Source organism: Tribolium castaneum, chromosome 10, assembly GCF_031307605.1.
Source record: "Tribolium castaneum strain GA2 chromosome 10, icTriCast1.1, whole genome shotgun sequence".
Taxonomy (NCBI): Eukaryota; Metazoa; Arthropoda; class Insecta; order Coleoptera; family Tenebrionidae; genus Tribolium; species Tribolium castaneum.
Window position 1 is genome coordinate 7,196,152 of NC_087403.1, and position 20,345 is coordinate 7,216,496.

Genomic DNA, 20,345 nt, shown 5'->3' on the forward strand with positions numbered 1-20,345 from the left:
ACTTTAAAACCACTGTTTTAGTGATATTAGACCTCAATCTGCCCTCCAAAAATTGATCCGGGCCAGATATAAGCCCCAGAAATGGAAAAAAGATGTATTTTATGGTTTAAATGTAATTCAAAATAAAGTCAAAGTTGAAAAATTTAAGAAAATATTTATTGTTCACATAATATAGTCAAAATTTTCATAAAAAGAGCTTTTTATAAAAACCGGTAACTTCTTACCTAGGCAACCAAAAATACACCAAAATATTAAGCAAGCTTTTCTAAAGCTCAAACAAAAAAATAATAATAAACCACATTTTTTGTAATGCTAATAAAAATACTTGTCCACACAAGTATTTTACCACTGAAATAGTTTGTAATTTCGCATTACTTTTAACCACAGAAGATAATTTGTCACATTTGACATTCCTAAGTTCTAACCACAAACAATTGTTCAGTAAATTTTAAATTTTCTTTTTTCCACGCTCATAACATGGAAAGTGCATCTTCACAGAGAATTGACCGAAAAATCCCTGTTTGTTGTACAATATACGAAAATTATGTCTGGCTGTTAAATTGTTACGTACTCGTAAGTTTACGTGTTTAATAAGAAATGCATTAAAATAATACACCGTTTCTGTTTTAAGGACTTTTTTACTGAAAGCCATTGGGAGAAGTTACCCAAGAGTTGGCAAAATTCACTCAAAAACTTGGATTCTAATGAAATATCCAAACTTCTAAATTACGATGAAAAACTGAGGTTAGGCATCTGTCAAGTTAACAATTCAAATCAAAAATATTTTTTAGCGGCAATGTTTGGCCCTTATCTATCCTAGCACTCAAACATGTATTGAAGTCTCTTTCCTTATCACGAAAAACAATAGACTTGGATATCCAAAATCCGTTTTTCACTAAAGATGAAAAGCTACTCAAACTCTTTTGGAAAAATGTTAAAGCGAAAAAACGGCATGAGATATCAGTCATGTCAAAGGTGCATTTTTGCTTTCGTTGGCATTTGAAGGTACAAATAATTGTTTTAGATTTGTTACGATTCCGCTGTAAAAACAGACTGTTTTTATATTGTTGACATTGGCTCTGGTCTCGGCCATTTAAGCAGAATGTTGAATTACGGCTACGGATTTAAAGTTTGCACAATCGAAGCACAAGAACTGCTAAGTCAACAGGCCCAGTATGTCCCCTATTATGTAAAAATAAAATTAATTTATGAAATATTAGGAACTTAGATAACGAATTTGAGATAGTCCTAGAGCGGAAATTCCCAGGGTGCCTAAAGTACAATAAAACCGTCCATATTAACAAAAGGATTGAGTCAAATATCACAACGAACGAATTTTTAACGGTACGTCACTTCCAAACAATTTTTAGTTTTAACTAATTTTGCAGACCATTAGAAATGCGATGAATTCCGAAGACGATGACTTTAAATTTGGAATAGTTGGGCTCCACCCTTGTGGCGATTTGGGGGCAACACTACTCAAACTGTACGCCCAGTGCCCCAACGCCCAGTTTATAAATATCGTCGGATGTTGCTACATGAAACTATCAACACTGTAAATGAATCTTAATCGAATAACTGAATGATTAAACTTTCGTAGGCCCGGACCAACTCAGGGATTTCCGTTAAGTCAGTTCTGTAAGTCCCGAAATTACACTTTAAGTTACCATTCGCGCGAAATCGCGTGCCATGCAATTGAAAATTATATCGAAAAACTGAATCGAAAGGAGTGTTGGCGGCTGAAAATCCACACTTACAGGGCTGCTCTGGAAAAGTTAATTACACAAAATTATCCGAAATACCGCCACTCGGCTCTAAACAGCGTCAAATACAGCGAAGATCTCACTTTTGAGAAGTACTCTACGTAGAAATCGTTACTCTGTGTCATGCTTTTATTGTAGTTACTGCCACAAAGCTACTGAAAAACTGAAAATCGATTTCGGCGACGTCAAATTACAGAGTAGCGAAATTGAAGATTTATTAGCGCAGTGGAGGGACGTCGTCGTGTTTTATTCATTGCGACTGCTATTCGCCCCATTAATCGAGTCAATAATACACCTTGATCGCCTTCTCTTCGTTGAAGAGACCGGCAAGTTGGTTATTAAGCGGCGACATTTGTGCATAACTTATGATTGCAGGAAGCACCGGTCAAATTGTGCCGGTGTTTGACGCCAAAATTTCGCCCCGGACTCATGTACTCACTGCCAGGAAATCTGTGATAAATAAAACAAATTGTACGTTCCTAAAAAAATAACATTTATTTTGTGGAAAAAAACTTAGACTTTGGCCAACATGATAACAGTCCTGGAAGGTATATACACCTGCAATAAACGGTTTAAGTGAATTAGTCTTTTATTTTTCCACCCACCTGAATCGAGTTTCTCCTCCCGCAGAAACTTTCCGGTTTCGTGAAATTATGAATCGACGTATCGATCCTACTGTGGCCCCCGAATTCCTTATCGTCCGAACACAAGGCGATGCGAAACTCGCCCTCGCCCTCGAATCCAAGTTTATAATCCGCGAAACTTTTCGTTGGGTGGAAATTGAAGACGAATAACAAGCCGGCGCGTTCGAACGCTATCACCTTATCGTCCTCGTGCTTCCAGCTGACGTAGGCCGGGGGTGCGCTCAACCAGCCGTACTTCTCCTCGGCGTGGTTCATCGCGGCGTCCCAGTTGTTCAAAAATTTGTACTTGAGGAGCTCGTCGTCGACTAGCTGCCACTGCCGGCGCGCGTAATGATAGGAGTTGTTGTTCCCAGCGCGCGGGAAGTCGAGCCATTCGGGGTGTCCGAACTCGTTCCCCATGAAATTGAGGTAGGCTTCGCCCCCCAATGCGTGCGTTATGAACCGGATTAGCTTGTGCAGAGCGAGCCCGCGCTCAACCACGGGGGACGAGGGCGAGAGGGTGCTCATGTGGGTGTACATCTCCTTGTCCATCAGCCAAAAGGCAATGGTCTTGTCGCCAACGAGGGCCTGGTCGTGCGACTCGGCGTAAGCCACGCTGGGTTCCATCCACCTCCGGTTAGTGAGCGTGTGCACGATATTGCCCACGTTCCAGTCGTCGTCAGAGTAGTGCTTGAGCAGTTTGATCCACTTATCGGGCACAGCCATAGCTAGGCGGTAGTCAAAACCTAGGCAACCCTCGCTAATTGGGCGGCAAGTCCCAGGCATGCCTGACACGTCCTCGGCTATGGTTATACCATCAGGATTGAAATGGTGCGCCACGTGATTGGCCAACATCAGGTAGACTAAGCCTTCAGTATCGACGTTCAACCCGAAATACTCCTCGTAATTCCCGCTGAAACCTTGCCCGATCCCCCGCGAATGGTACAACATGGAGGTGACCCCATCGAACCTAAACCCATCGAACTTGTACTCCTCCATGTACCAACGAATGTTGGACAACAAAAACCGCATCACTTCGAATTCCTGGTAATTGAACAGTCTTGAGTCCCACAAAGAGTGCTCCCCGCGCGCCCCCGCATGGAAGAAACACGAGTCAGTACCGTCGAACTGGTTCAACCCATCCAACACGTTTTTACTGGCGTGTGAATGGACCAAGTCGAGCAGAACGGTTAAACCGAGCTCATGTGCCCGGTCTATCAACCGTTTCAGTTGTTCGGGTGTCCCGTAACGACTAGACGCGGCGTAAAAACTAGTTACTTGATAACCGAAACTGGCATAATATGCGTGCTCCATTATTGCCATGAGCTGAATCGTGTTATAGCCTTGTTTTACGATCCGTGGTAGAATATTATCAGTGAAATTGTCGTAGGAACCCACTTTCAGTTCAGACGTGGCTATGCCGACATGGCATTCATATATGCGCAAGCCTTTCGGTTTCGCCGGTCTTGAGTGCCGAAATTCGTACTTCTGTAATTTTTTTTATGGTAAATGATAAAGTTGTGAATTGTTATACCTCTGAGTTTGGCGGGTTCCAGAACTTTTGTTTGTAAATTGTTCCTTGGTCTTTTGGCGGCTCGACCACATATGTGGCATAGGGCGATAAGCGATCTTCTTTTGTTCCAGATTGTGTTTCCACAACCACTTTGACTTCGGATAAGTGGGGTATGGCACATGAACCATCGGGTTTTGGCGGTATGACTAATTCCCATTTGCCAAACTCCAGTTTCTTGTAACGGTGGCTGTCCCTGTTCCAGCCATCTAACATAACAAATGAATTATATAAAAAAATGTTGTTAGTGTTTATCAATACTAATAATTTGGCATTATAATAAAACCTGTTTAATCCGAACAACTTGTACTTCGAAGTTTGAAATATAATTTTAACAGACTCATTCTATACTTTTTATTACTAACACAACCCACCTCTAAAATCGCCTTACCATGTCATAATCCATACATTCTAAGAAAAACTATTTTTATATTGCATTTAAATTTAGCAGTTTAGTCTCATTTTGCTAAAAAAAATGTGTTAATATGTTTTTAGCAGCACCGTACAGAATGAATAAAAACAATTTTTGGATATGAACAAAAGAAAAGTAAAGAAACAGGGTTAATAACGAAAAAAGTAATAATTGACTTTCTGTTTGTTCCCTGAAAAGACGCAGCAGTCAATTGTTCAACAAATCGAACATTTCTTTTAATTAATAGCACAACTTTATACTATTTTTCGAAAGTTTACTCGATTAAAAATAAAAATAAGCTGAAAAAAAAACAAATAGATATGTCTCCGTAAAAATCGATGTTCTTTTGATTGCCATTGAAAAAACAGGATCATTCCATTTGAAAAAACTGTGTTAATCATTTTTTTATCATCATCTTCAAAAAATCATAGTAGCCTTAAAATTTGACAGTAGATAATCCCGAAGATCTTAGAACCTTCAAACCTTTGGTTATCAAATGCAAAAAAAATATTCTTTTGTTGTAAAGGGTTCAAGAGTTGTGATATTCTAAATAAACTCCTGCAAATGAAAATTTGGATGAAAAAATTGGCATATAGTAACAGCTGGGTACATTAGTTCGGATTGTAGAGGTTTTACTGTAGGTACTCAGATGGTGTTTTTTTTTTTCAAAATTTCGTTTTTCGGCATTAAAGCTTGGCTTACTAAAGTCTCCTGTTAGGAACAACTGCACAGCGCCCGGGGCCCACTCTCTGGCCACAATTGTGTTGTCTGGCTGGACGTGAAGCCCATAGTACTTATACCCTTGGGTGAAACTGTCCAAACCGCACCCATTCTCATCAATTGTTTCAAGCAGGTCTTTAAAACACCCATATCTGCGAAAAAACTCGATTGAGTGAGTGTTTTTGTATTTGTTTTTCACTGACCTTCACAATGTCAATCAACTTACCGGCGACGGATTTCCTTCTCAAACGGCTTAAGATACGGGTCTCTAGCGAGGAGTTTATCAATTTCAGGCACCTCGATCTCCATGGGGTCCAAAGACGAGTATTTTCCACCCATTTTCGCACTTTTCTTCACTCAATTGCTGCACCAACTTGAAAGAAATGTTGTTGTGAGTGCATGTGCGATAACAAGAGTCAGAAGTCACAAGATTAGTTTAAAGGGACGATTAAAATTTAATTCGCTTACTCTGAATTGTAATAGTTTAGTTCACATATCTGGTATTTAAAACTGTTTTCACGTGCAACTCCACGCGTGAACTAGCGAAAACGCACGAAGTGGGCTCTGGATCGATTGTTTTCGCACCCAGAGATCCAGAATAAATATAGTTTCGGTGAAGCAGTACTGAAAACGCTTAATATTCTTCAAATTCTTCGTAGGAAGAGAATTAAACTCGGATATTTAGTTTCAGCGTGTGTGATTAATTGGCAAAAGTAAATTTTAATCCCTGACCCCATCTGTGGCTAGGGGATTTACCGAGTGGTTGGTGGCACCTGGCACCCCTCTAGAGTAATTTAAAAACCTGCAACGCATTGTTGAGAAAGTCTAAAGCGCTTTGCTGGAAAACACTAAAACTTTATTAATAGCAATTTACTAATTGCATTATATTAACTACAATTTGTGAAATACAGGGTGATACGAGTTACAAGTTCGAGTTGTGGGACGGCCACGCCTTTGAGTTGCGCCGTCTGTGCGAGTGAAACAGAGATGGGACGATTCTCTTTCTAAATTTTGTGCTTTTGCACTTTCGGAAGCTTCGGATTATTGTTGAGAAAGAACTGCTGTCAAATGGCACAACCAATCTAAAAATGTCAACACTTTAAAGTCGTCCCAATAATGTAAAATTTTGTATTTTTAATAAAATGGCAACGCAAAAGCCGGGAGAATGGGCTAACACTCTGATTGTGCGTTTTGAGGAGCAGGTTAGTGGCTGTTACTAGCGTTCTGTATGTGGGGATCGTCGGCAGTAATCCTCCCACCTTCTAATCAATATTTACATGATGGTCCAGGATGGGACTGAAATTTCAGAGATTTGCGGATTTTCGAAGGGGATAATGGGGTTTTCTAATTGCAGCTGCCTTGCCGGATTGGTCCTCAAACCAGCCATTCGCGGATAAACGAGGAACAGAATAAGGCTTGCATTATACAGATTTCCAAATACCGTTTTGCTTTAGTATTAGATGGTTTTGTTAAAGTTTTGAAACGAATCCATGAACTGGTGAGTGGACAATGCCCATTTTGTATTGTTGGCTGAGTAAATTGTTGGCTAACTGCATGTTTTCTTTGTTTTTTAATTTAGTATCAGACTGGAACATGTGGGGCACCACGGCAACATGGTCCAGAATTAGAGAAAAACTACTATGACAGTCTGCTTATAGTTTTAGAAACCTTAGAGAAATGTTTTAGCCAGCAGCCAAAAGATTCAATAACTCTCACAATGGAAGAAAATCAAAATTTAAAGTCTTTGTTGAAGGAAATTTGCGCGTTTTTAGGTCAGTAGTTGAGTGTTTTTTCACGTAATTATTCACCCTTGTTTGTTTTAGATATGTCAAACGATAATCCCAACACACATGCAATAAAAGTGTTAGCCAGTAAAGTTTTGTTTGCTTTGAGTGTTAATTTCTTTAATGCTGTCTTTAATCGAATCTCGTCAAAATTACAAGAGCTTGCATCATGCCCAGACGAAAACCCTGATTACAGTGATATTGAACTAATTCAGCACATAAATGTTGATGTTAATAGACTTACCAGATTGCTAACAGGTACTTTGACTGCCGATTTGTATGTGTAACCCACCGACTAGCACCTAATCGTGCCTTACACGTAAAAATTGTTTTGCAGAAGCCATTCAAAAATTCCGCTTACTCAAAAAATCGGCACATCTCGTTTTCGTAAACTCCTTAGAAAAAGCCATCTGGAACTGGATGGACCACTACCCGTATGAGTTCGCTGAATTACAGAAAAACACAAATGAGGAGTTATCCAAGTGCTGTGAACAATTATTTGACATATTGGACAACTTCGCTGATAACAAGAAGGGTCGTGCCGCCGTCTGGTCTCTCCAAATCATGCTTCTAATCCTAGCTCCTGTAAGAAGCACGATTCTTTTACCAATTGCTAACCAAAATTTCAGAAAGTCCTTGAAGAAATCGTAAACGCTGATAGTGGTGCTCCTTGTTCCCCTAGACATAATAAAAAGAAGCAATTTATCGATGCAATAAAACGCGGCATAGGACCTCACGGAAACTCAAGTAAACAATTAACTGAAGCCGCGGCAGTTACGTGTGTGAAGTTGTGTAAGGCTTCCACTTACATCAACAACAAAGACTCCAATAATGTTGCATTCACTCTGGTCCAAAGTGTCATTAATGACCTTAAAGTAACTGCCACCAATCCACGAGCCAGATAGTACACGTTTTTTTCAGTCGCTGCTCTTTAATACCACAAAACTCTTCTCCCGAGGCCAAAATTACCTGTACCAGGACATGGACCTAATGATCGACTGTTTTGTTTCTTGTTTCCGTATCAAGCCACACAATAACGAGGCATTGAAAGTCTGCCTGAACCTCAACTCACCTTCCGTTTACCATTTCGTGTTAGTCCGATCGCTTTATCGGTAAGTCGCCAACTCCCCCGACTTGTTTTAATTTTTTTCGCAGCATTGTTACCGAGTCGAAACTCCACTGGTGGCCCAAAATCGATTTAGTTTATAGCAAATCGTCTGAACTAAGAGCAATGTTTACCGATACGCTAAATAGAGTTGCTCAAGGTTGTATCGCACACACTCCCTTACGCATGATACAATCGCTAACACTCAAAGGTAAAGACTCGCAAGCTAAGTTCAAAGAACGAGCTGAAGAAGTGCCTGGTCATAGGAATTTATTACTGTATATGGTGCGGCTGATTCACGCCGACCCAATGCTAATGCTGAACGTACGTTTCTATCATATCACTGTCCCAATTTTGATCGATTTTTCCCCAGAATCAAGGAAAAGCCGGCCATGAAATCCAAAGTTCCACGTTAGAATTGATAAATGGTTTGGTGTCACTTGTTCATCAACCAACGATGCCAGACGTCGCACAAGAAGCAATGGAAGCCTTATTAGTTTTACACCATCCCGAGAAAATCGAAGTTTGGAACCCCGAAGCACCAATTAACACCTTTTGGGATGTTAGGTGCGTTCACTTCTGATTTAAATTAGCCAAAAAAACGGCGATTTCCAGTTCGCAAGTGTTGTTCTCGATATCGCAAAAGTTGATCCAACACCAAATTATGAACTATACCGATATTCTCAAGTGGTTGCGGGAGATTTTGATTTGTAGAAACGCCTTTTTGTCTAGGCATAAGGAATACGCGAACCTCGGTAGCCAAATACCGATATGCAAACAAGCCCACATAAAACTAGAGGTAAGAGGCTCGAAACATAATCTCGAAACATTCTCAGAAGCATACATTGAACTCTAAAAAATCAAATTTGAGATATTACAGGTTCAATCGTATGCCGGACACCTATTGTACTCATGTAACAACAAATCGCGTTGTTTTGTTGAGTTTGTGTCAAGTCACATTTTTAGGTTGTCTTCTTTATGTACTTGTGGAGTATTGACATGGATGCTGTCTTAGTAGCGATGAGTTGTTTCGCATTACTGTGCCAAGAAGCTGAAATCAGATGTGGCTCAGACGAAGTCACTGTGACCTATCTGGTACCAAACTATCACGTGTACCAAGAACTGGCCCAAGCCTCTACCGTTTTAACCACAGGTAACTCATTTTTGCTACTAACAACGTAACGTAATCGCATACTAACAGCCAGCGGGGAATCCAGAATGTGTTTCCCGGAACATGCCAACGGTAAGTGCAGCGAAACCTCTTTAATCCGAACATAAGCCCCACCTTAATTTACTATTTTTTATTATTTACACTGACTGACGAACAGTATTTATCAACTTCTAGATTTCGTCGAAGTAAAGGTTATTTTTTGTATAAAAAACAGATCTGTCAAAGAATGAGTTAATCTATGTTAAGAAATTAAAAAAAAAATAATAAAAATGTTTAAAAATTACGTACTTTGTGGTAGTTTATAAAAATTGTAGACTGAACCAAAAGTAACGCACAAAATTCATATCTTTGTTCTTGGTCATTTTTCATAAAAATACTCGGGCAGATCAATTTTATTTTTTTAAATGCTACATTTTGACATCATTGTGATTCAATATTGAGTGTGATGTCATTCCTAATTTTTTAAATGACACTCAACATTTTTGTTTACTGTTTTAGATAATACACATCTTTTTGGTAATAAGAATAGAAAATAAAAACAATTCTTTAAAATTAAAAAAATATTTAATAAAAAAATAAATGTTGAAAGTCAAACATAATGGGCTTTATATTTTTGTTCTTCACTTATTTTATAAGCAGCATTGTTTTTTGTATTTTTTTTTGTAAAATCTGCATGAAAATAACTTTTTAATCTCTAGAAACCAACTTTCAGTTCTTTAGTTAATTCACAATTTTTTATTAAAAATTTATTATTTATTTATTACTGTAAATACAGTATGACTGACAAAGGTATTTATTTAACTTTCAGATTACTTTGTAATTTCCTTTGTCAAAGTAAAGGGTATTTCTTATGTTAAAGAATTGAAAAAAAATTTTTTTAATGTTTAAGAATTGCGTATTTTGGTAGCTTACGAAACTAATACAGACTGAACCAAGAGTAACGCACAAAATTCATATCTTTTTTATTAATCATTTTTCAAAAAATTCATCGAACAGATCGATTTTATTTTCTAAATGCTGCATTTTGACATCATTTTTTTTAATGACAACCAACATTTTTGTTCACTGTTTTAGATACTACACGTCTTTATCTCTCTGGTAACAACAATAAAAAATTAAAAAAAAACTAAAAATTAATTTAATAAAATAAAAAAATAGACATAATGGGCTTTATATTTTGTTTTTGATTTATGAGCAGCAATTGTTTTTTATACATTTTTTTTGTAAAATTAAACCGAAAAAAGCTTTTTGTATATTATTTTTTATTTTATTATCTTTTTTTATTTTTCTTTGCTATATATTTTTTTAATTTTTTGTGCTGACCAGTAAAATAAAACCCTTATGAAAAATGCCAGTTGTCTTTCATTATTCAAAAACGAATGACATTATAAATGTCACTATGGTGTCAAAATGTGGCATTTAAAAAAATAAAATCGACGTGTTTATTTTTTGAAAAATAATTCATTACATATAAAAGATATGAATTTGGAGCGTTACTTCTAGTTCAGTCTGTAATACAAGAAACTACCAGTAGCTGTAGCTATCAATTTTTTTATTTTTTTTTAATGTAATACTTGTATTTTGTACTGGAAACTTCCAGCTCTAGCTTGGTTTATAGACTCACTGCGTATTTATATGTGAGTTTTTTTATAATTTGTAATCGATTTTAACAGATATTTAAAAGTATGGTGGTACCTACATAATTTTATGGTTATAACAGGCCGGGCCGCCTTGCAAAAACGCATAATGGCCCTTTTGCGCAAAATCGAGCACTGCGTAAACGGCGTGCAACCAGCCTGGGAAGAAACATTCATGAACTGGAATTCTATGTCAAAGAACCTATCCTCGTACCCTAAAGCAAAGGTGGAGGACGGCCAAATGGAGCCGTTCCACAGATCCATGGGAAAACGAAGAGCATCGCATCAAAACTCCGAACATGAGTTAGAGGAACAAATCAACGAGTGGGCCAACATGACTGGATTTTTATGTGCTTTGGGCGGTGTCTGCTTACAGAGAAAATCACCATCGAGACCCACATTATCGGCATCGTCCCACTCCAGTCTATCCACAGCTACCATCAGCTCGATCGGCTCTAGTAGCCTGGCTGAGAGTCGCAAATCTAGTGTCTTAACAGGGGCGCCACAGGAACAAAGACAGTACTGTCCGGTCACTCAGTGAGTTAGACTTGGCGCGCCTGTCATTTGTTTCGTTGTAACTTTTAGATTTGTCGATCTGCTGCTCCGTTTGCTGGTCTGCAATAATGAAAAATTCGGGGCCCAGATCCAGAAACACGTCAAAGAGCTAGTCGGGCATGAAATGTCCTCAGCGCTGTATCCTATTCTGTTCGAACAAATCAAAACAATCGTTGATAAGTTTTTCGACCAGCAGGGCCAAGTCGTAGTCTCAGATGTCAATACTCAGTTCATTGAACACATAATTTTCATAATGAAAAATATCCTAGATAGCACTAAAAACGACCAACCCTCCGAGCACTTAGGCGTCACAAGCATCGAAGGCATGATGTTGGCCATAGTCCGCTACGTGCGCCATCTGGACATGACCGTCCACGCAATACATATTAAAACAAAACTGTGCCAACTCGTTGAAGCTATGATGAAACGGCGTGACGACCTAGCTTTCCGCCAGGAAATGAAGTTCAGGAACAAGCTAGTCGAGTATTTGACTGACTGGGTCATGGGGACCTCGCACCAAATAGCGCCGCCTAGTTCGGGCGACGTTACTATGATCACCCGCGACCTGGACCAGGCCTGTATGGAGGCCGTGGCAGCGCTTCTGAGGGGGCTGCCGCTGCAGCCGGAGGAGTCAGACCGGGGCGACCTGATGGAAGCCAAAAGCCAACTCTTCCTCAAGTATTTCACGCTCTTTATGAACTTACTAAACGACTGCTCGGACGCCACCGAAGTCGAGAAGGACGTCTCGAGGCAAAGGGTGAACGCTGGCAAGCTCAGCACTTTGCGGAACGCCACCATCCAGGCCATGTCCAACTTGCTGTCGGCCAACATCGACAGCGGGTTGATGCACTCCATTGGTAAGTCGCAGTTTCGGATTAGTGTACCGTTTATTTACCGCCTTGCTCAGATTTGGGTTACAATAAAGACTTGCAAACGCGTGCCGCTTTTATGGAAGTCTTGACTAAAATTTTGCAACAAGGGACTGAGTTCGATACGTTGGCTGAAACAGTGTTGGCTGATCGGTTCGAACAGTTGGTACAGTTAGTGACGATGATAAGCGATAAAGGCGAGTTGCCGATCGCCATGGCTTTAGCCAACGTAGTCACAACGTCACAGATGGACGAATTAGCGCGGGTTTTTGTGACTTTATTCGACGCCAAACACCTCTTGTCCCCCCTGCTTTGGAACATGTTTTACCGAGAGGTTGAAGTGTCGGACTGTATGCAAACCCTGTTCCGTGGCAATTCGCTCGGGAGCAAAATCATGGCGTTCTGTTTCAAAATTTATGGTGCTAGTTATTTGCAATGTTTGTTGGAGCCGTTGATTCGGCCCTTGCTGGACGATCCGTGTTGTAGTTTTGAGGTAGACCCGGCTAGGTAAGACAACGGCTTGCGCCGACCCCACATTGAGCCTCATTGTTATAGATTAGAACCTAATGAAGATATCGCCGAAAATCGGCAAAACTTGATAGCTTTGACTCAGAAAGTGTTCGATGCGATTGTGAGCAGCGCCGAGAAGTTCCCGCCTCAGTTGAGGTCGATGTGCCACTGTTTGTACCAAGTTTTGAGTAAGCGTTTCCCCCAATTTCCCCAAAACAACATCGGTGCCGTGGGTACGGTGATTTTCTTGCGGTTCATCAACCCTGCGATTGTCTCGCCGCAAGAGATGGGCATTGTCACCAAGCAAGTCCCCACGTCGGTGAAGCGGGGGCTAATGCTGATGTCAAAAATTCTACAAAATATCGCTAATCACGTCGAGTTTAGCAAGGAGCAGCACATGTTGCCGTTTAATGATTTTCTAAGAGCACATTTTGAGATTGGGAGGAGGTATAACGACCAATAATAGTCGTCTTAATAATGACGTATAATTTTCTAGATTTTTTATACAAATTGCGTCTGATTGCGAGACTGTTGATCAGACTTCACATTCAATGTCGTTTATAAGTGACGCGAATGTGCTGGCTTTGCACAGATTGCTGTGGAACCACCAGGAGAAAATCGGGGATTACTTGTCCAGCAGCCGGGATCACAAGGCTGTGGGGCGAAGGCCTTTCGATAAAATGGCCACGCTGCTGGCCTACTTGGGACCCCCCGAGCACAAACCGGTGGATTCGCAGTAAGCTTCCCACTTTTTATTGCTGTTTTCTCACACGAGACGTTCCAGTCTTCTGTTTTCGTCGTACGCTAGATGGAGCTCCATCGACATGTCTTCGACCAAGTTTGAAGAACTGATGGTGAAGCACAATATGCACGAAAAAGAGGAGTTCAAGTCGATCAAATCGTTGAATATTTTCTACCAAGCTGGGACTAGCAAAGCCGGGTTTCCCGTCTTCTACTACATTGCCCGCAGATACAAGTAGGTAGGACTGCAGTCAGGGACATGAGGTAATTTTGTGTTGAAGGATTGGGGAGACGAATGGAGACATGCTTATTTATCACGTTATATTGACATTGAAGCCTTTCTGCCATTCACCGTTCGAATTAGTTGTCGATTTCACACACACTTGCTCAGATAATAGATTTAGGACTGAATTTTTACAAAAGTGGTTCTATGTTCTGCCTGAAGTTGCCTACGAAAATATCCATGCCGCTTATATTTATAATTGTAATAGTTGGGTGCGCGAATACACTAAATTCCACGATAGAATTCTAGCACCTCTCAAGGTAAGTTGTTTCCTGTTCTGCGTTGTGACAAACAGCGGTTTTTAGGGCAATCGCAAACTGATATTTATCGATGCGCCTAACAAGTTAACCGAATTCATAGAACTCGATCAACAGAAATTACCTGGTGCTACGTTAAGCCTCGATGAAGATTTGAAAGTTTTCAATAACGCGTTAAAATTGTCACATAAAGACACCAAAGTTGCAATAAAAGTGGGACCCACAGCCATTCAGATAACTTCATCAGAGAAAACCAAGGTTTTGTCGCATTCGGTTTTGCTTAACGACGTTTATTACGCTTCCGAAATCGAAGAAGTTTGTTTAGTTGATGACAATCAGTTTACTCTGACGATAGCGAACGAAAGTGGTCCTCTTAGTTTTATTCATAACGATTGTGATAGCATAGTACAGGCAGTGATACATATACGGAATCGGTGGGAGCTCAGCCAACCCGTAAGTAACTTCCAGTGGTCCCGTGTTAGTTTAACTTGACTTATGCAGGACTCGGTAACCGTGCATCAAAAAATTCGACCAAAGGACGTACCGGGAACATTACTAAACATGGCGCTCTTGAATTTGGGCTCGTCGGACCCGAACTTGCGCACAGCTGCGTATAACCAGTTGTGTGCGTTGACTGCAACTTTCGATTTAAAAATCGAAGGCCAGTTGCTGGAAACGCAAGGTTTGTGCATACCTTCGAACAACACGATTTTCATCAAGTCGGTGTCGGAGAAATTGGCCACGAATGAGCCACACTTGACTTTGGAGTTCCTGGAGGAGTGCATCCAGGGCTTCCGCGTTTCCAGCATCGAGTTGAAGCACTTGTGTTTGGAGTACATGACGCCGTGGTTGGCCAATTTGGTCAAGTTCTGCAAACCGTCGGAGGAGAATAAGCGGCAGAAACAGGTGGCGCAGATTTTGGAGAAGTTGATTTTGTTGACTATTGAGGAGGTGGAGATGTATCCGTCAATTCAGGCGAAGATCTGGGGCTCGATTGGCCAAGTCCCTGAGTTGATTGATATGGTTTTGGATAATTTTATCCACAGGTCGGTGAATTCGGGCTTGGGCTCGCCGATGGTCGAGATAATGGCCGACACTGCCGTCGCGCTGGCGTCGGCGAACGTGCAGTTGGTGGCGAAGAAAGTGATCGGAAGGCTGTGTCGAGTTGTCGATAAGACGTGTCAGTCGCCCACTCCGCTCTTAGAACAACACATGATGTGGGACGATATTGCGATCTTAGCGAGATATTTGTTGATGTTGTCGTTTAACAATTGTCTAGATGTTGCTCGTCATTTGCCATACTTGTTCCATACAGTAACTTTCTTGGTGTGTTCCGGGTCGCTGAGTATGAGAGCCTCGACTCACGGACTCGTTATTAATATTATTCACTCTCTATGTACCTGTACGAAACCATCTTTTTCGGAAGAAACCCAAAGAGTTTTACGCTTATCTTTAGATGAATTTTCTCTACCAAAATTCTACTTGTTATTCGGTATAAGTAAGGTCAAATCAGCAGCAGTGACTGCGTTCAGGTCCAGCTACCGGCACCCAAACGAGCGGTGGTTTGGGACGGAGCGGAGCTTCTCGGGGGCTTCCGCCGACAGGGAGCGGCTCTCCCTGACCTCGCTCGAGGTCATAACCGACGCTTTACTCGAGATCATGGAGGCGTGCATGCACGACATCCCCAACTGTGATTGGCTGAACAGTTGGACTTCGCTGGCGAAAAGTTTCGCCTTTTGTTTCAATCCCGCCTTACAACCCAGAGCACTCATCGTTTTCGGTTGCATTAGCAAGAGCATAACGGACCATGACATGAAGCAGCTGTTGCGAATCCTGGTCAAAGCTTTGGAAAGTTTCAGTGATATCGTGCTCATTGAAGCGCTGGTCATGTGCCTGACCAGACTGCAGCCTCTTCTGAGGCCCGAATCTCCCATACATAAAGCCTTGTTTTGGGTCGCGACTTCGGTTCTGCAACTGGACGAAGTGTCTCTGTACGCCTCAGGCTTAGCCTTGTTAGAGCAAAACTTGCATACTTTAGATTCTCAGGGAATTTTCGAAGACAAGGTTCGTGCTAATTTATGTCCACGGATGTAAAACTTGCGAATTTTAGACGCTTGAGAACGTGATGATGTCGACGCGCGAGCCGCTTGAGTGGCACTTCAAGCAACTGGACCACGCTGTGGGGCTTAGCTTTAAGGCGAATTTTCATTTTGCTTTAGTAGGACATTTGCTCAAGGGATACCGCCATCCCACACCAACCACCGTTTCACGCACCTCAAGAGTGTTAACTATGCTGCTAGCTATAGTAGCAAAGCCGCACAGGAGAGACAAGTTTGAAGTAACGCCGGATAGTGTCGCGTATCTGACCGGTGAAAAAACAAATCAGGGTTTGTTGTGTGCTTATGCGGCTTTTCAGCTCTGGTTGGTGTGTCTGAGGAAGTTCGAAGTCGTTGTCACATCAAACATTCGCTTTCGAGAAACATGTCGGATTCGATATCGCAGGAAAACTTCATGAATGAAAACATGGCAAACATGTCTCACCAAAGTAACTCAGGAAATGTCACAAATACGGGTAGTGGTGTAAACCGCCGGCAAAAATCATGGGATCTTTTGGATCAGTCGGCCATTGCTCAAGCCAGACAGCACAAGCAACCACCACAACACCAGGTGGGTCGTTTGTCCAAAAAAATGTATGGAGTAGACCAATTGTTGCTACTAATGACGAATTTGTTACTAATTGTAAAAGTATGTTAGTAACTGTTTAATGGACACATTTTTATTTACCAAGGGTTGTTAATGTAGTTGTAGTCTGTTCATTTTTAATCAATTAATCAAATGCACGTGTAACATTTCTTTCGTATGTTTCTGGAAATTAACAACAGTCAGTTTACACTTTTCTGTTCAACTTCACGTCATTGGATGTTCGTTGTTGTTTCCATTTGATATTTGTGTCGATTTGTGTTCGGTTGTTCCATTCATCAAAAATTTTTCACTAGTTCGTCGGTCCACTCTCATTATCAACTCAGTCATAAAAAACTATTACGTCGATAACTAAGCAACAGGATTGTAAGTTACGCTTACGCAACTTTAGGAACAGGGAACAATTGGCGACATTTTTACACTTTGTTTTACACCGGGCTCATGTCACATTGAGTGCATTTTTGCAAGCGTAATTGTGTATAATCTAAAGGCCTAAGTGAGAAATGACTGCTTGTTGTTGTGCCGTTTGTGGGGTCCGGGTTTTAGGTTGCAGAAATTATAAATTCATACCTCGGTAAACACCTTTAATTTTAGAAGAATCTTTTGCCTGTAATTATCTATTTTTATTACAGTTACTAGATGATATTTGCGATTGTTTGACTTGACAAATGACAAAAAACCTAAAATCCGGACTTAGTGCTGAGTGAGAGACAGGGCAATAGAGGTGATTAAATTGACGCAACTGATTTTTTTCTGGATAAACGTGTTTAAACTTAAAGGCAAAAGTATTTCCGCTTTGTATATCCAGAAAAGAGCTGTTCGGGGGTAGGCTTGTTTATGTGTTTGGTGAACCGATGATGAGAAACCGGTAGTAGTATTGATGTGAAATGGGGAGTGTATTGATAGTAATTGTGGTGCCATAACTGACCAGGTTGAAAATTCGACAGCCAGTAAAGGCTGGCGAAGTCTAGACTTATCCCAGAGCCCGGGACCTCAGGCAAACGGGGGCCTGACCCGGCCTCTGTATCGCACCCAGCGTTCTAGTTCGGTACCCGTTCAGCAGAACCCAACACCCAATGCATTAAACAGTGAGACACATAGCCAGCCCGTGCCTCCTATTAAAGTAAGACTTGCCTGCCTTACGCAGCATTGTCACTACTTTTTGCAAATCTTTCATTGCGACATCATCTTCTCGTAATATTAGCGAATACTTGCGGGGTTCCCACATCGATGTTGCGCCATGTGGGAGCCCTGACCGTGCTTTGTCTCGTCCTTGTTGTTGCCACTGTACTTTCCCTTGAGTATATAGAGAGATAAGTATCGTTTAATGCCTGGAATAACCCTCTCTTTGCACATGTACCAAATAACGGAGTATCTGTGCCGCATTTTGCATACTAACCTTGCTGCTTACCTTGCCTGAATGCCTTCTCTGGGGTGGCCACCATTCAGAGTGCACGTGCCCTCTTCAAAACACAACGTTCATTCTCGGTGCCAACCACCAAAGAGCTAAAGCGTCTCGATCACTCTGACGACAAGGTAATATCCTACAGTCAAACAAACTACGATAACACTGCTTTCTCTCACCGATCAACTCTCGTAGCTTTGTTTTTTCTAACCCGTACCCGAAACCTCACCCTCGGAGCGGATTGTCCCACCGACATTTCAGCAATTTTAAGCGCTTTTCAAAATTGCTTAAATGAAACTTCGGAATCCCACCCAAGGCCTTTATAGGTTTATCAATCACTTATTGTGAGTATCGACTTTTGATAAATCTATAAGTTAACTGTGCACTGCATGCTGGATGGCTGTAGCATCTTGGTCGGCGTCTTCTCGCGGTTCATTCATTTAATTTTGCTAATTGAGTTGTCTTTTTAGAACCGCAGTACAAGGGTTTCAGTAAGCAACGAAAATAACGTCCTCCTTGATCCTGAAGTTCTAACAGACTTTTCAACTCAGGCCTTAGTTTTAACCGTCTTAGCAACTCTCGTTAAATATAGCACCGACGAAGCTGAAACTAGAATATTATATCAGTATCTTGCCGAAGGAGCCGTAGTTTTCCCGAAAGTATTTCCCGTAATGTGAGTCGAGTCAACTGCCCCGATTTCTGACCACAACCAAACTTTCAGTTATAACTTGTTGGATATGAAAATAAACAATGTTTTGACGTCTTGCCACGACCAAATAATCTTAAGTGCGGTCAGGAGTATCATTCAGAATATGATAGCATGTGAGGACACCAGCCAACAACAACTCCACTATTTGCAAAGTTGTGGCTTTGGGGGTCTCTGGCGCTTCGCTGGACCATTTAACAAGGTACTACCTAGTTTTCTGTAACACCATACTGACACTTCCCACAGTACAACAATACGGCCGAGAGTAGCGAACTGTTCGTAAACTGCTTAGAAGCGATGGTTGAAACATGTCTTCCTATTGAAGAATCTGAAGGAGAGAATGGTGAAATGCAGCAATATCCTTCAATGTTAAGTGTTAGTTCAAACATGAACCTTTCCTCTAGTCTTTCTAGCCTTACTTTGGGTTCACCGACGGAAAAAGAGATTACGAGGGATTTAGAGGGGGGAAGCACAACTTCACTGGGGCGGGCTTCATTCAGCAAACAACGCAGTTTGAAGACTAAGACGCATCTGCATTCGGAAGGATCATCTATTCATAAATAAAATTCTTAGCCACCGGACGAATATTTTTTTGTAGGAGAATTTAACGCACTCGGATAAATTCTTCTACGGTTTTAAAGGGATATGTGAAAACACACTACGAAACGATTACTTATTGTGTTTGCCTGTAATTATTTTAGATCGTACGGCATTTAGTATTATTCTTTAAGACGACGCAATACCAAAAATTATTTCTTTATTTTACGCACTTATTCCGTGATTAATCTCTATGTAAGTCAGTGTACTTGTTGTCACATTTTGTGTTCATTTTTCAACATTCAACTTTGTTATATATAGTTGTAAGTATCCATCAGTATTTTTAACGTTAGTTTTTAATTTGCCTCTTCTTCTCTTTAGTTCCTATATTAATGACACGGGGCAGCCCCTATTTGATTAATGCCTGAGTTACGTAACTACAAATTATTTTGTTTGACAGTATGTGATACGTATACGCTGGACAAGGTGCCCCTGTATGATTAATTTTGACAATTTTTCACATATCCATTTCTACTGTCATTGTTATCTGATGTACAAATCTCTAGAACCCTATATAACAACTAGTTAAAGTATTGTTTTTATCCAGTGTTTTATATTTGTTTGCTGTACGGTGGTGTTTCGATAACACTACGTTAGGGACCAGAGTCAAACCTTGTACGAATTGTTAGGAAACGTCTTAAAACTTTATTTTTACATGCAGTGAAAGTGGAGTTTTATTCGATTGTGATCGTAAAAACATCGTTTTACTTCACTCGTTATGGAAGCCCCACCGTGCACGTGATTGTTTTAAAAATAATTTGATTATTTAAACTCAACTCTTGTTTGTATCTACATAAAAATTCTATTTGTGATAGATTAATGTATAAATGAAAATATGTATGTTTCTTAAATATGGCAAATGTTTGTATCTATGATATTACATAATATAAGTCAACCCGCTGATTCGTTTATTCCTCCCTTTGAATTCGCCAAGTCA

General features: G+C 40.7%; 3 protein-coding genes across 5 annotated transcripts; 2 read left to right on the top strand and 1 right to left on the bottom strand.

The window, feature by feature from the left end:
• Nucleotides 1-379: 379 nt before the first annotated feature.
• Nucleotides 380-2,344, top strand: LOC656995 (uncharacterized protein). Its single transcript, XM_064359509.1, has 9 exons — nucleotides 380-573; nucleotides 632-744; nucleotides 792-975; nucleotides 1,025-1,173; nucleotides 1,221-1,344; nucleotides 1,389-1,555; nucleotides 1,601-1,855; nucleotides 1,902-2,093; nucleotides 2,143-2,344. Exons 1-9 carry the CDS (start codon nucleotides 478-480, stop codon nucleotides 2,252-2,254), a joined length of 1,392 nt encoding a protein of 463 aa, XP_064215579.1. The 5' UTR covers nucleotides 380-477; the 3' UTR covers nucleotides 2,255-2,344.
• Nucleotides 2,233-5,702, bottom strand: AGBE (1,4-Alpha-Glucan Branching Enzyme). The gene is made up of 6 exons (XM_963555.5): nucleotides 5,557-5,702; nucleotides 5,315-5,461; nucleotides 5,071-5,240; nucleotides 3,921-4,165; nucleotides 2,369-3,874; nucleotides 2,233-2,321 (listed from the first exon to the last, which is right to left on the bottom strand). The coding sequence occupies exons 2-6, from the start codon at nucleotides 5,425-5,427 to the stop codon at nucleotides 2,277-2,279; spliced, it is 2,079 nt and encodes a 692-aa protein (XP_968648.1). The 5' UTR covers nucleotides 5,428-5,461; nucleotides 5,557-5,702; the 3' UTR covers nucleotides 2,233-2,276.
• Nucleotides 5,703-5,998: 296 nt separating this feature from the next.
• Nf1 (Neurofibromin 1) lies at nucleotides 5,999-20,303 on the top strand. Of its 3 annotated transcripts, none has more exons than XM_015978852.2 (27): nucleotides 5,999-6,290; nucleotides 6,443-6,586; nucleotides 6,668-6,860; nucleotides 6,912-7,130; nucleotides 7,210-7,457; nucleotides 7,502-7,747; nucleotides 7,794-7,984; nucleotides 8,028-8,301; nucleotides 8,351-8,544; nucleotides 8,593-8,776; nucleotides 8,944-9,130; nucleotides 9,179-9,220; nucleotides 10,869-11,322; nucleotides 11,371-12,197; nucleotides 12,248-12,716; nucleotides 12,765-13,166; nucleotides 13,216-13,455; nucleotides 13,504-13,695; nucleotides 13,742-14,003; nucleotides 14,049-14,453; nucleotides 14,502-16,064; nucleotides 16,111-16,369; nucleotides 16,417-16,667; nucleotides 17,632-17,823; nucleotides 18,576-18,778; nucleotides 18,827-19,013; nucleotides 19,058-20,303. In XM_015978852.2, exons 1-27 carry the CDS (start codon nucleotides 6,231-6,233, stop codon nucleotides 19,373-19,375), a joined length of 8,406 nt encoding a protein of 2,801 aa, XP_015834338.2. In that variant the 5' UTR covers nucleotides 5,999-6,230; the 3' UTR covers nucleotides 19,376-20,303. The 3 variants fall into 3 exon arrangements, with proteins under 3 accessions (XP_015834338.2, XP_064215577.1, XP_064215578.1); XM_064359507.1 differs by lacking the exon at nucleotides 17,632-17,823 and adding an exon at nucleotides 18,150-18,236; XM_064359508.1 differs by lacking the exon at nucleotides 17,632-17,823.
• The last annotated feature ends 42 nt before the right edge of the window (nucleotides 20,304-20,345 follow it).

Bases quoted from the DNA above. Each gene is read 5' to 3' on its own strand.
- LOC656995 (XM_064359509.1), top strand. From the start codon at position 478: ATGGAAAGTGCATCTTCACAGAGAATTGACCGAAAAATCCCTGTTTGT. The intron at 1,345-1,388 runs GTACGTCACTTC...CTAATTTTGCAG, and splicing joins CAACGAACGAATTTTTAACG to ACCATTAGAAATGCGATGAA. The intron at 2,094-2,142 runs GTTGGTTATTAA...GATTGCAGGAAG, and splicing joins TTCGTTGAAGAGACCGGCAA to CACCGGTCAAATTGTGCCGG.
- AGBE (XM_963555.5), bottom strand. From the start codon at position 5,427: ATGGGTGGAAAATACTCGTCTTTGGACCCCATGGAGATCGAGGTGCCT. The intron at 5,241-5,314 runs GTAAGTTGATTG...GTTTTTTCGCAG, and splicing joins GAGAAGGAAATCCGTCGCCG to ATATGGGTGTTTTAAAGACC. The intron at 2,322-2,368 runs GTGGGTGGAAAA...CGTTTATTGCAG, and splicing joins GGAGGAGAAACTCGATTCAG to GTGTATATACCTTCCAGGAC.
- Nf1 (XM_015978852.2), top strand. From the start codon at position 6,231: ATGGCAACGCAAAAGCCGGGAGAATGGGCTAACACTCTGATTGTGCGT. The intron at 7,748-7,793 runs GTAACTGCCACC...CGTTTTTTTCAG, and splicing joins GTGTCATTAATGACCTTAAA to TCGCTGCTCTTTAATACCAC. The intron at 17,824-18,575 runs GTAAGACTTGCC...TTGTCTTTTTAG, and splicing joins AGCCCGTGCCTCCTATTAAA to AACCGCAGTACAAGGGTTTC.